The sequence below is a fragment of the Parus major genome, chromosome Z, assembly GCF_001522545.3.
Source record: "Parus major isolate Abel chromosome Z, Parus_major1.1, whole genome shotgun sequence".
Lineage (NCBI taxonomy): Eukaryota > Metazoa > Chordata > Aves > Passeriformes > Paridae > Parus > Parus major.
In genome coordinates, this window is record NC_031799.1 from 57,700,115 (window position 1) to 57,713,617 (window position 13,503).

A 13,503-nucleotide genomic window follows, 5' to 3' on the forward strand; every position below is an offset into this window, starting at 1 on the left:
AACAGCATTTTGAACTATTTAGAAATTAGATCCGCCTCTGTGAATTCCACATCTTAAAACCACAATCCCGGGAAATCTCTCTCTCTCTCTCTCTCGCTCTCTCTCTCTCTCTCTCTCTCTCTCTCTCTCTTTCTCTTTCTCTCTCTCTCTTTTTTCTTCCGGACCCAGAAGGTACTGGAGCTCTGGTGAGGCCGGCCCTGCTCACCCACAGCCTGTGCGGCCTGGGGGACGCCAGGCCAGACCCCAACAGCTCCCAGGCAGGGGATGGAGGCTGTGGGCCTGACCCCAGGCTGGGCCTGGCCACAGCTGCTGACATCTTGCCTACACTAAACCCTCTCCCTGGTGCGCACCAATGGCTCCAGGCTCAGCCTCCCCTCCCAGCGACTGCCAACTGCTGGGCAGAGAGAGGGGCCCAGCACAGCCTGAAATCCAACACCATGACTGCTGTGACCTGAGAAAGTTATTAACCCTTTCACTACATAGATGAGACCTGCAGACCTTGATCCTCTCCCAAGGGAGAGAAGAAAAAGTGATGACACATAGAATGACAACATGAAAACACCAAAGTCAGTAAAAGAAGGAGTCAAGCCTCAGATGGAAGGAGAATGCGAAGATGCCCTAATGCAGCTGAAAATTCTTTTGGTAGTACCATGGAGATAGACAATGATATACTGAAATATCTCCTTTAATTCTTGAGTATGGGGGGGATGAAGTATTCAAACTGCAGATCTGAGCAGAGGCATCCATTGATGAAATCAAGCAGATTGGAGTAGCTGTGATCCCATGAGAAGCTTGAACAGGGAAAGAGATGAGAGTGATGAAGAACCTTTGCCCCCAGGGAGAGAAGAAGAAATAGATGAAGAGAACCTTTGCGTTTGAACAACTCATCCTTAAAATAATACCCCATGAGTTCATGGCCCATGGACACACCTCTAGGAGGGCTGTGAAAATGGGAGGAATGTCGTGATGCAGAAATTTTGCCTGGGTGGCTGCTATTTGTGGAAATGAAAATCCACGAGAGAACTGTTTCTTGTGGAGAAGTCTCCATGGCATGACAAGAGAAAACTCCTCTCCCTACAAGAAGTGATGAAAGACTATTGTATAATTGGTACTGTTTGAATATCCCAGGTTTTGTCTCTATGTGGTCAGTTAGGAAAGGAAAAAGTTGGGCAGGGGGAGGAAAGATGTTCTGCAGGTTTTATACTGATTCTTCTTATTCTTGTAGTCCTGACCTTAATAAAGTTTCTTTAATAATAAGGACCTTAATAAAGTTTCATTATACCTTTTAAGTTTTAAGCCTGTTTGTCCCTTCTCGTAATCCATATCTCAGAGCAACAAATGAGTATGTACCCTGGTGACTTTAGCCAGCACTAGAACCCATTACATTATTTGGTGCATTGGCCATGAAACTCAAATTGGCGAATCTAAACTACTACATGCAGAAATTCTTATTAAAGCTGTTGTTTGGTTTATTTTTCTGGTTCTCTTGCCTCTGGTACTATCTGTCTGTTCTCCCATCCTTTGTCCAGTTCTTGGAAACATTTCTCACAAGCTTGAAACTTCTACAATTTCTCCCTCCCTCCATCTAGATGTGTATAAGAGACAGCCCTCCCTCCCTCCCTCCCTCCCTCCCTCCCTCCCTCCATATGATCAACTAGAACAACTTTTGTCTCTTTAGCTCTATCCCCAGTACCTTATTCCAGGATTCTGCATTATTTCTGCAGTCATTTTGCCATGGCTGCTGGAAGTTTTTGCAGGGATGTGGTGTGGCTTAGAATCTCAGTGCTCCCTGTACTTGGAGGCTGCATTTGAAGTCTGCTCCTAAAATCAAAATGGGAAGTTGTTGCCTTTCCACATTTCTTCCTAGGGTGTAGTGTTTTCTGTGTAAACTGAATGTGCATCGAAGGTGCACCTGTCAGAGGTCTGTCTCATGGGTGGACCTTTCCTGAAGCATGGAATCTCTACTGCCTTCCTGTATCCCCTCCCTGCAGGAAGTGCCAGATACAAAGTGGAAGGAGTACATCACAGGCTCTTACACTATTCATTATTATATTGGTGAAAACATTCAGAATATATAAATAAAGCCTTGCAAATGATGAGGAATCCTGAAAAGTGAGAAGGAACACAGCATCCTGCTTTCCAAGGGGAACTTGGGATGCTGAGGATTTCTGCAAGTGCTGTGAAGATGTGTAAGAGCTGCTAGAAGGAATGAGAGTAGAAGCCTTTCGCCTTTCACTGAAAGTTGCTCCTGGGATTACAGGTTCTGACAGCAAGTTGTCTAAAGAATGGTCTGTTAATGCTGCCGGTGGATTTTGGGGTACAAATGTTTGTTCATCACAACCAGGACTTGGCTTATGAACAAACTATCTGCATCTTCAAACAGCTTTGTTACAGCAGCAAGAGTTCCTTCTCCAGCAGTGAACAGCAATTTAAACTGAACAGCCCCAGCAGAGGTAAAAAGCCACGCTGTCCTTCCCCAGTCACTCTTGTATCACCTTTCTATTGAAATTAAGCTTTGCGTGCACACTGCTCAGGTTGGCTTCCCCCAGCTCATGGCAGGAAATGGATACTTCAAACAATCTGCATGAGTCACACATAGGAGCATGGCTTTCAAAAAGGAGTTTTGGAAACTCCTGTTCTCCCTTAGTAAGAAAAATGTCTTGGTTTTGTTTCAAAATAATAGCTTCTTTCAAATTAATTTTGGAAATTACTGAGTTTCTCTCTGCTTTTAATTAAATCACCGAGAAACATAATGTATGAAAATAATTAAAATTTATCAGGACTAGTAAATATTGGGGTAAAAGAAAGTAAAGGGGTGACAGGTATTCTTTATGAACAGGTTTGCTAAATTCAGTGTCTTAGACAAGAAAGAAAAAGCCTCATCTCCGGTCTCCTGTGCACCTTCTGTTACAGCAGATCCTCCCCTCTGCCACAATCTAAAATTTTCTGTCCCCAGGGGACCAGGCTGCAGCAGTGGCTGAACAAGAAAATAACATGTCAAAGTATGTCTCTGTTGGGCAGCAGTAACTTGGGGGTCTTTTCTGAAAAGGCATATTTAGTGCTGCAGCAATTCAGAGGAATCCCTATTCTGCATTTGACATGGGAGAAGTTCCTCAGACAACTACCAGAAGTAACACTTGCTTAACAGTAAGCAACCACCTAACCTTAGGTGGTTGATATTTTTCTGTTTATACTTTTGCTTTTAAATGAAGTCTGATTTGTTGAAGGATTTGGTGTTTGTAGCTTTGAAGCAAAACATTTTTGTTTAAGATATGATTAACATTTTCAGTTACCTTTTTTAAAAAAATCTGTTTCTGGGCTCATGTGTGTAGTGATAAAGACATAAAAGCCATGATAAAAGTACTTATAAAACTGGACTGAAATACTTTTCTAGTATTTTAATGAAAAGAGCAATATTCATCTGTTCTAACCATGTGATGTGTGAGGTTGAGGCATCAGATGCTACACAAAAAAACCCTTTTTTTCTAAAAACGTATTATCTAAAGCAGGGATGAAGGGGAAGGGAAAACAACAGAAGTAACCTTGCCTATCAAGTTTGTCAGGAATCCTGACATCCCAGATCTATTACACCTACCAAGGTGCAGGCCTGTGGATCCCATTTCCGTGTTTTATGTCCTAGTTTCTTATCCCCATGTTACTGCATTGGAAGGAGCAGACACACAAAAGCAGAGAAGCCCTGAGCAGGGAGCAGAAAATCAGCTCCTGATGAGGCTAATTAGACTGGGTCTTGATGTGATCAGCTTTTAGTGCAGATGCAGAGCTTTTCATCTGCAAGGGTTTTTCAAAGGTTAGAGGTACAAAGAGGTAGAACATCTTCATCAGTCTGCCTGTAGCCTTTGAACAACAGCTAACAAGAACACCCTGGGGAAAATTCTTGCAGGTGGCTGGACATACCAAGAGGGTAAAAACTACTTTTGGTGACTTATCTGGGAGACCAGAGTTAAGATACAGTGTTACAAACTTTCCTTTTCTCTGTAATATGGGATGTGTTGGGAAGTGCTTTCTAAAAATTGGTAGAAACCCTATTTAAAAAACACAGTCAGTTAGGTTGATGCAGTGTTTATTCAGAAGCTGAACAGCTTACCCTTCCTTCCCATCATCACCCAGGAGGGAACAGGCTCCATTCAGTACATTGCCTCTGAAACCACAATTCTCATTCTTCATCCACTCATGAAGGTGACTCCTTTTGGTTCTGAATAAATAATGGCATCTGAATAAATAATGGTCCAGAGCCCCTTTAGTCACCTCATCTGTGAGAAAGAATGTTACTGTCCTCTCTTAAGACAGAGTATTAAGGGAGTAGTTTCACAGTGGCAAATATTTCACTTTTTGAGGTAAATAATGATGTACAGTAGTGCCCCCTCTGCGTTCTCCTCCTTGCCCTGTGCCACTGTGAACCCATCCCTTCACCTGCCAGTGCAGTGTTTGCACGGATTCTCTCTGGGAGGGAGTGGAAGCCCAGCCTAATCTCACAGGCAGACAGAAGTGGTGGTTTGGTTTTTGCCAAGTTATTTTAAGCTGGTTGAGTTCCTTCCCCTCAGAGCAGCCACACCTCCATTTGTGCTGATATGGCTGAGGGAATGGTGTGTTGTTTGCCACACAGGAATTTGTCTCGTGAGCCTGTGCCAGGAGGGAAGGGACTGCCAACACAGAACAGCATCTGCTATAAAGAGGCATCCGTGAGGAGCCTTCACATGAACAGAGACTAGACCCATACAGAACACAACAAAAATGTACCAACAAAGGGACACACTCCCTATGAACAGTTGAAGCTGTTTTTTGGTATCTTTTTTTGAATTAATGCACAGAAAGGGCTAAAAAAGTGGAACCTCACTGTACTGTCAGGTGAAGAAACAAGGAACTCTCACTGGGATGCTCTTTGTCTCTCCAGTTCTTGGGAATAGCTGCTGTTTTCCAGGAGAGTAAGAAACTTGTTGTGAAAGGAGGAGGACCCAGGAGGGTGGCAGTGGCTGTGGGCTGATGCAATTCTGCTCTCCAAAGAGCTTATTGCCTGCTTTATTTTTGCACCCCTTTCTGGCATTACAAAAGTGTGTTACAAATTTTACAGAGGAAGGGGGGAAAGGAAGAAAAGGGGAAGGGCCCAGGTATGCTAGCCTAGGGCTCTGCAGTTCTGTTTTTCCTTGCATACTCTTCCAGCTCTGATTTCCTGTCCATGGCAAGTTGCAGCTCCTGCTTGATGATTTTGATCTGCTTCTCCAGCTCTGTCAGCTCTTGCAGCACTGAGGTCTTTGCAGCGTTGAGTGACTCTGCTTTCCCATTGGTAGTTAAGGATGGCGGAGTGCCTCTTCTCCCCTGTGGCAGGGGGATGTCCTGATGCTCATGGATTGTCACCTCATTTTGCCCCTCATCAGTACAGATATATTTTTTTCGGTGGCAGTTGCCCAGGTTGGTTGTGTTCCAGACTGCATGCTGGCTGTTCCCCACGTAGGCCCTGAACAGAGAGGAGAGTTAACACCACATCAAAGCCTGCTCTTGTGTGTATGCAGACCTCCCCTGTGAGCCATCCTACAGGAAAAATTTTAAGGCTGCTGTTACATATTACATTCCTTTATCCCTGGAATTATGTTTTCTTGCAAAGAACAAATCATGAATCTAAACGACCAAATTTTTGTGATTTAACCGTAGCAGAGGCTAGAACAGAACACTTAATGTCATCTTCCCCAAAACTGTTTTTTGGGTTTTTTTTTCTTTTTTTGTTTTTTTTTCTGTTATATATTACTCAGCTGCAGCTTAGGAAAATCTGAGTCCTTCAAAGACTTCTGAAAGCTTTTGTGGTCACAATGTGCATGTTTATTACAGTATTAGTCCTTTGCGTGTAACTACATTGTCGTGGCTCGGGCATTTGCTCTCATGGAGAAAGAAAGAGCTAAGCTGCTGTGGAGAGGTGCAGGGGGAAGCTTTGTCCTTTATTCTTGTTGGGGAGCTGCTTGTGCTTTGGGGGATAGAAACAAATGATGTGTATACAAGCCTTGCAGGTTCATTCCTGAGCTTCCTGATAGACCACAGAGACTTAAGGGATTGTTGTACTGAGGCACAAATTCCCATCTGGGAAATTTTTCAAATGCTTCAATTTTTTCTCCTGCAGAAATATTTCCATAATATTTTGATTCCAGAGAACATTCTCCTTCTCTCTGGGGAAGTTCCCTGTGGTGCCCTCCCAAATCAGGCCATTTTCCGGGGTTCCTTCCCAAACTGAGGAGTAGCCCATGGCCTCTGCTCTCCAGCTACAACAGAAGGAAGTACAGAGCCTGCTGTTCTGGGAGAAGAGCTTCTCCTTCCTGCCTGCTTTCCCTTTGGGACAAGTTGGTGTGTGTTCATTCGATAAAGGGAGGTTTAAATTCTGAAGGAGCTGCATTTCAAGTTGCTCTATGCTTGAGCTCTTCTGTGGGTATTCTTGGACAGAAGGCCTCTCTGTGTGAGCTCCCAGTGGGCAGGGTAAGGAAGGAGGTTGGTATTTTAGGGCTGTCACTGCTGAAAACAATTGCTTTCCAGGATGGATACTTTTCTCACCTGCCTGCAGTAAAGAAACTTGGAAAGTGTAAATTTTGTTCAAGGACGTGGCGTCTGGGAGTGTTCTCCAAGAGATGTGCTGGAAGAGAGGCAAGAGGGGAGGTTTCAGACAGGAGCAGCAACCCCTGCCTGAATCATGCTCCAGAGAGCTCAAGGAATCCCAGCAGGGATGTGTATGTAGAGTTGTCTATTTTTGTGCAGATCAGCTATTTTCTCATATTTCAAAATAAAAGATGGGAAGACTCTCAAGTCTGGGCAGTTGATTTTAACAGATGCCAGAGTCCACAGTTAGCACTCCAGCTTCACCAAGTCAATAAAACCATTCACAATGGGGCTACTGATGCTGAGCAGCTTTCCTAGTTTTTGGAAAATTATGACCTTAAAAAACCAAATAGGTTTTCCTCCATGAGGATACCAGCAGTAGCATGATGCCAATTATTTGCACCTCTTTTCTCTATCTTTGGTGCTTTTAAGAGTTCCTCAGTGTCCAGCAGGAATGAAACTACGTGTGATAAATGTAAGTGATTTGAAAGTTGTGCTGTGCCTTGCCATACCAGTGTTCATGACAAGCTGGACACCCCACCTGTGGGTCTGTTGAGTTAAATCCATCCCAGTTCTGTGCAAACAGCAGCCCTGAGATGGTGAGAAGAGCAAGGACAGTGGTGGGTGTGCATGTACACACCTGTGGTCTGACTGCTGTGTAGGCAGAAGGTTTTGAACAGTGGTACATCTTCACTCTCCCAAGTTGAAAGATTATTTGCATGGATTTTTTCTAAGCCATTGCCTGGGGGGCTTATGGACCATCTCATCTTGTTCCACCCAGCAAGGAGGGTGGAGCAGGAGGAAACATTTTGCAATACTCATTGCCTCTCCTCCTGCTCACACATCAAAAGTCAGGAGTGGCTGTGTGTACAAGGAGGTGCCATACTTGGTGTTTGATAAGATGAAGGAATGAACAGAGATCAAGTGCAGGCATTTCTAGACACTTGTGTGTATAAAGGTAGCTTAGGAACTTATAGATGCTTAATTGTTTATATTTTCTGACTTTAGCAGAGGAATATCAAAGAAACACAACATACATTGACATCTGTAGGTTTCAGTCAGGCCAAACATCCAGTAACATTCTGGAAGAGTTTTTTTATTCTATACTCTGTGCCTGAACTTCTCTGTAGAAAAGCAGTGTTGCTGTCTATGTCCTTACAAAGTGCAGCAGTAGGGTTGAGTGCACAGTTCATGCAATGCCTTGTGTTCCTGGAAGCTGTACATTCCGTTGTCTCCACTGCAGAAGACACAGGCTATGAAAAAAAGGCAAGGTTGTTGCCTCCTTTTTTCTCCAGCAACACTTGCTAGAGACAATGTTTTCTGAAAGGATGGCATTTGCCTCTCCTCAACTTATTTCTCATTCTACAAAAGAAGAGAGCTGAAGGAGTTTCAGGCATGTGAGTGCCTGACCTCTCTTTCCCTCTACATGCTCTGCCTCATGGAGCCCTGGTTACACCTGCTGTACTTTGGCATGGGAGTCATTAATACCCTAAACAAGAGGGCAGCGGACTTCAACTGCAAAGCCTCTATTTGCAATGGGAGGTTTTTTATTAGCTGTATGCAAAATCATGAAAGAACAAGATTTCTAGATTTAATACTAGAAAAAATAATTAATTTCTGCCGCCCTCATTTGTCACTTCTATCTTGTTTCCTTTTTTCTTTTTTTTATTCTATTAACTTTGGGGTGTATTAGATACATAACTACATATCCAGACACAAGATATTTAATTTCAAGGTAATTTTTACAGTTTGTGTATTAAGGCATGGAGAACTTCCTACCTCTTTTCTACTCGCTTTTTCTTAGGCTGACGTTTTTCCTCAATAAATGAACTGTTCAGAGCACGATGCAATCTCTAGAGAGAAAAGAGGAACATTAATTAATAAAAGCAAGATTAAAAATGGCTCCACAAATAGGTAAACAATTTGGGCTTTGTCTGATGGACTTGAGCATAAATTATTTTGCACATTGAAGGATACAAGCAATCTTCTGTGCTTTGTCATGACAACAGATTTATTTTCCCGTACTTTCCCAAAGAAGGGCAAGCTGAAAGGTTGATGAATAGTTTGGGAATAATCTTTGGTGTTAAATTAGTTTTAAAAGATTTCTTCCACTGTGCTGCTTTAAAGCAAAGGAAGTTCTTTATTTTTGTAACTTTTGCTGTAACTTCTTCCTTTAGAGCAAACACCCAGATCAGTTCTGTCCCATTAGTATAATGAGGGAGGTTACCCAGCATTTCCTGCATGCCTCACAGCTTTGGAAACCTGTAACATTGAGATGAAGTGTTCTGGTTTGCCAGTTCAGGATAACAACACAGTTGCTTCTGTCATCCAAAAGAGCCGAGCTGTGAGGCTGCAAGTGCAAATGCAAAGGTCCCTCCGCAAGCTTTGCAACTGAATATTTAAATTGCTTGTGTTTCCTGTTCCATCCTTCGGTCAACCTCTTCTAGATCCAGAAGCAGCTGTCACCTTCCAAATTCCAACTGTCAGTGCTCTTACAACATTTTATACTTTCTTCTTGTCCCAGGCTTTCTTAGTCAGACACACAACTTTCACAGGGTCCCTTTAGAACACATACCTGACTGGTATGGAGCCAGTACTTCATCTTGGATTTCTTCTTGATTCGTGGCAGGACCAATCTGTACACAATGTGTTCCCCAATAGTGGTGAGAATGGACAAACCAAAGCCAATGCACAACATCACGAAGAGCCCTGAGAAATGCTTTATCCCCATCTGCAGTGTCTGTGAAAAAAATAAAAAGGGAAAGTTAATGCAGGAGGCTGTCAGTGTGCTGAAGCAGATGCCTTGTTTTCTCGTGTGGAAATGTGGTCTGACTGAATACACAGTGGTGAAATAATGCAGAACAGTCTGGATACAATTCACAGCAAAGCCTTTGTGTGCTGCTTGTGTTAGTGTTTAGTGTTTAGTCAGAGCAAAGGATCTGCCATGGGAAGAGAATCAGCCAAACACCAGGGAATTTGGTGCTATTCCCCATATGAGATGGAGTGTTAAGCATGTACAAGAACCCAGTGTTTGCAGTGTCTTTGCATTTGAAAAGCAAGTACTGCTTGACAGAATGTAGTTAATGAACTATAAAGCAAGTCCTCCATCAGCAGGGAGCTAATGTTCATATTTTCTGGGAATTGATTGTTAACTTTCCCTTTTTGTGCTTTACCCTTAATGGAGAAAATGTGAAATAAGTAGCACAAACATGGCACCCATCCACTCCCTACATTAACAGAACTGATAGTGTGTTTGTTAGAAATTCTGACTGCATCTATGGAAAACAGGAACACTCCCACCTTTTTTACCAACCCACCTTTTTCATGTAGTGCACAAAGCCCTTAATTAATTTGTCTTATTGGCATTAATCATGTTTGAACACCAAGAAACTGTGTAGAGCAGAAATCTGTACCACAGATACCTGCAGTGCAATTAATGGGTGAAGTATGCATGTAGTACCTTTACTCTCAGGCCTCCACCAATAACTAAAATCCCTTGTAAAACATTACTGCCCACAGATTACTATGGGAATATTTCCAGTAATACAAATTCCATTTGTGTCTTTCTATTAAACCATGTTATTCCTCAAGTAAATAAAAAAAAAAAAAAAAAAAAAAAAAAAAAAAAAAAAAAAAAAAAGAGTTTGGGAGTTTGGGTAGGTAGGGTTGTGTGTCACCTGTGATGATGCTACCCTGAACTTGTTGTGTTCCTTGTGCTCATTTGCTCCATGGGTGGGGATTGTGCTTTATTATAACTATTTTTGTAAGCTGGAAAAAGAAATTGGAATTAGTCAAAAGATACATCACAGAATAATTGTGAAGTCTTGTTCTAAGGTCATTTTAAGCCACCAAATTGGTAACTGATGAGTCCACCAGAGCTGAGGGTTTGGAAGTTCCATTGTGTACTTTTGTTGGGTGACTGAGCTGTATTTCTCTATTCTGGTTTGCATACTTTATTTCTTTATAACACAATGGTACGACAGAGCATATTGTGTGTTTTTTACAAGAAAAGAGCTTCAGCAATCTAGAAGAGTGAGAACTTTCCCATGCTGGCACTGGCAGCGAACTCTTGTTTTGGGGATCCTCTGCCAAAATCAACCTCCTTGTACCGAAGCACACTGAACAGAACTTTCAGGACGAGAATTTTTGTACCAGTGAATAAACACTTCAAGGGTGTTAAAGGGTATAATGGAAGTGTAAAAGTGATTTCTAAAGAAACTCACTGCAGCCTGGAAACCATAAAAAAGCCATAGCAAAGTGGCTCTGGAGTAGAAGTGTGTCAGAGTTTTGACACAAGGGCTTTTTGATATGGAGACCGCATCAACTCAACCTCAAGGCAAAACTTGCCTCTCCACAATTTCTTATTGATGCTGTCCCATAGTTTGTCCTTCCACTTAGGGGCACAGGAGGGTGACAGGTGGCAATGCTTTACACTTCTCAACAACCAAAGTGTTTGACTGTAGATCTCTGTGTGACCTGTTTCTTTTAACCAGCAGTGAAGCCCAACTTTTAACCTAGGTGGAATAAAATCAGAATGAGGTGCCATGTCTGATCTTTTTCTGAGGTCTCACAGTAAGACCTCAGCATGGCCCATCTTTGAATACGGCACATCTGTAAGTATCTGTAAGAAGCTAAAAAACCTGCTATCCGAAATAGCTGAACATACTGTTTAAAGGTGCTTATGTGAGTTTTCCAGAAGGCTCTGATGCAAATCACTTCCTTCCCAGAAAGGGTGTTCAAAGGAAAGTATGCAGCAACTTACTTAGAGATGCAGAGGTAACAGTAAACATAAGAACAATCAGAACAATAATTAAAAGGGAATGTATTTGCTCAGTCATCTGATGAATACACATATCTACTGATGCTCCCAGGCTCCAGCTGTTGAATGTCACAGAGAGTAACAGCCTGTGGGTGGTTCTTGCCATGGGAACTAGGTTTAATGTAATATCATAAAACTCTAGCCATTCAAAACAATAATAAAAAGCCCTATTGCAGTGGGGGTTTCTGCATGCTGGGATGTCTTCTCCATCCTGGGGTCAGTGTTTGGTGCCACTCCAGCACTGCTGCAGAGAGTACACTTGGCCAGCTCCTTAAATAAAAAGTAATCCCTTGTCTTCAGCAAAGCCTCTCTGATTTATGCTGATGAGGGTCTGGCTCTGTGTCCTGTCAGCTCTGTAGAATTGTTTTCTACCTTCCCTGGAAACAGGTGAAAGAAATCCCAGCACTGTCATGCTGGATGAGTTTTTCACCTGTAATGGACGGCTTTTGAAATTGTCCCAAACAAGACATCTTTTCCTAGGAAAGGAAGTGGCAAAACAAAGCATCAAGAATATTTAATCTAGCAATAAAGAAGGTAATGTATTGGAAGAGCTGCCTGATAAAAGCTGCACAGTAGAAGCAAATATTTGAGATTAAATTAAGGGAGGAAAACAAGGTTAGGGAGAAATAATTAACAGTGTGGATTGATTACACATAGCAGTATGGAGTGTATGGAGTGATTACACATAGCAGTATCAGCACATTCATGAACCATTGTAAAATGGCTATTCATCAGCTGTCCATAATTACTGTAGAGACACACATGTTAAATAGTAAAGGAAACCATTTAATAATGGTTCCTTTCATTTTCATTGCTTCATGCTGATTAGAGAAGCAAACCCTAATACTTTGTTGCTCCTTTCTGTATTTTTAGGTGCATAGTGGAAAGAGCAGAAAAACCCTGGTTTTTTTCTGCATCACTGCCTTCCTCACTGCTCATGGGGTAGGGGCCAGGGGAGTAGGTATGTGGGTTGGGAGTGTTCTGGCAAGAGAAAACAAACTGACGTATTTCTCTACTGCAATATCTTATTTTAGTCTCCTTTTACTTTTTTTTTAAGCGATAAAAGCTCACCATGTGGCGTATTCTGTATTAAGCCAGGATAAAAATACAGCTCTTGCTCCAAGTTTGTAATCATAAATCCAGGAGGTAGCTCCTTGCATTTTAGGAGAAAGATCTCAATTATGGCCATGTAATAGTTCTGGAGCAAAAAACAATGTAGTCAATCTTGTGATAATTACTGCTAATGGGTGCTAAGCACAACAGTTGCAACAGCCTTGTTGTTTCCCACTGGCAAATTGGGAAATTGGCATTTTCTGGACACCAACAAATACAAGAGGAGGTATGTGCTTTTTTTTTGTATATATCCTTGGAGAGACTTTTCCAGTTTATCAACCCATATATGCAATTGCTATCTAAATACTTCCTGTGATTTCCACTGTAGTTATATGCTTTTTTTTTTTTTTTTTTTTAAACCCTGAATAGAAGCAAAGGGATATAGAGAAGACAGTCAGACATTTGTGTTCACTTTGGAGCAGGGAGCAGAGACAAAAACAGCATGTAGTGACTTCAGCATTTGTTTTCATGGGAAGAACTCCTGTGTTACTCCCTACTACAGGAGGCTGTAAATGCTTTATTCTCCCTTGCTGCACTGAGTAAGTCATCAAATACCCCTGCGGTCTGACTTAGAGGCTTGTAAAGATTCCTGTGGATAATCTGCAGGCTGGCAGCACAGCACAGATATTGGTGCTGCACACTGCTGAACCCAAACACTAAACATGGGTATCATGTAATTATAACAATAAGCTGTATTTTCTTGATTGCATTTTCCCTGTAAGGATTTAAAAAAGGTTTGCTGATATTTGGAGGTTAAGTTTTGCAGCACCTGTGTTGAGAAGGAATTAGTAGGGCCAAATGGTTATGAAGGGCAGAATTCTAAACTCATTTACGCATCTCAGTAGACTTGAAAAATCCTACTGATACTGATGCTTTTACTTAGTCAGTTAAGTGGTATTTAAACATTTCCCCTCTCCATATTGTGGCATTTCTCATAGTTGCAGAGACACTTATTTTTACACTTGATTTTCATTCTT

The 13,503-nt window shown here is 42.0% G+C and overlaps 1 protein-coding gene and 1 long non-coding RNA gene across 4 annotated transcripts in view; one reads left to right on the forward strand and one right to left on the reverse strand.

Annotated features, from left to right (window-relative positions):
- Positions 1-4,063: 4,063 nt before the first annotated feature.
- The window catches only part of GRIN3A (glutamate ionotropic receptor NMDA type subunit 3A), a 66,050-nt gene continuing 56,610 nt past the window's right edge, over positions 4,064-13,503 (reverse strand). The window contains exons 7-10 of one of the 2 annotated variants that reach the window (XM_015653592.2): positions 9,170-9,334; positions 8,374-8,447; positions 6,553-6,631; positions 5,388-5,473 (exon numbers count right to left, since the gene is read on the reverse strand). In XM_015653592.2, the coding sequence (XP_015509078.1) occupies positions 6,592-6,631; positions 8,374-8,447; positions 9,170-9,334 (279 nt within the window). In that variant the 3' untranslated portion in view covers positions 5,388-5,473; positions 6,553-6,591. Of the gene's footprint in view, positions 5,474-6,552; positions 6,632-8,373; positions 8,448-9,169; positions 9,335-13,503 lie in introns of both variants that reach the window. The other variant, XM_015653591.2, reaches the window with a different exon arrangement.
- LOC107216436 overlaps positions 10,094-13,503 on the forward strand; it is a 41,062-nt gene continuing 37,652 nt past the window's right edge. For both annotated transcript variants that reach the window (XR_004500472.1, XR_001525532.2), the window contains exon 1: positions 10,094-12,752. This is a non-coding gene — a long non-coding RNA (uncharacterized LOC107216436). The remainder of the gene's footprint in view (positions 12,753-13,503) is intronic.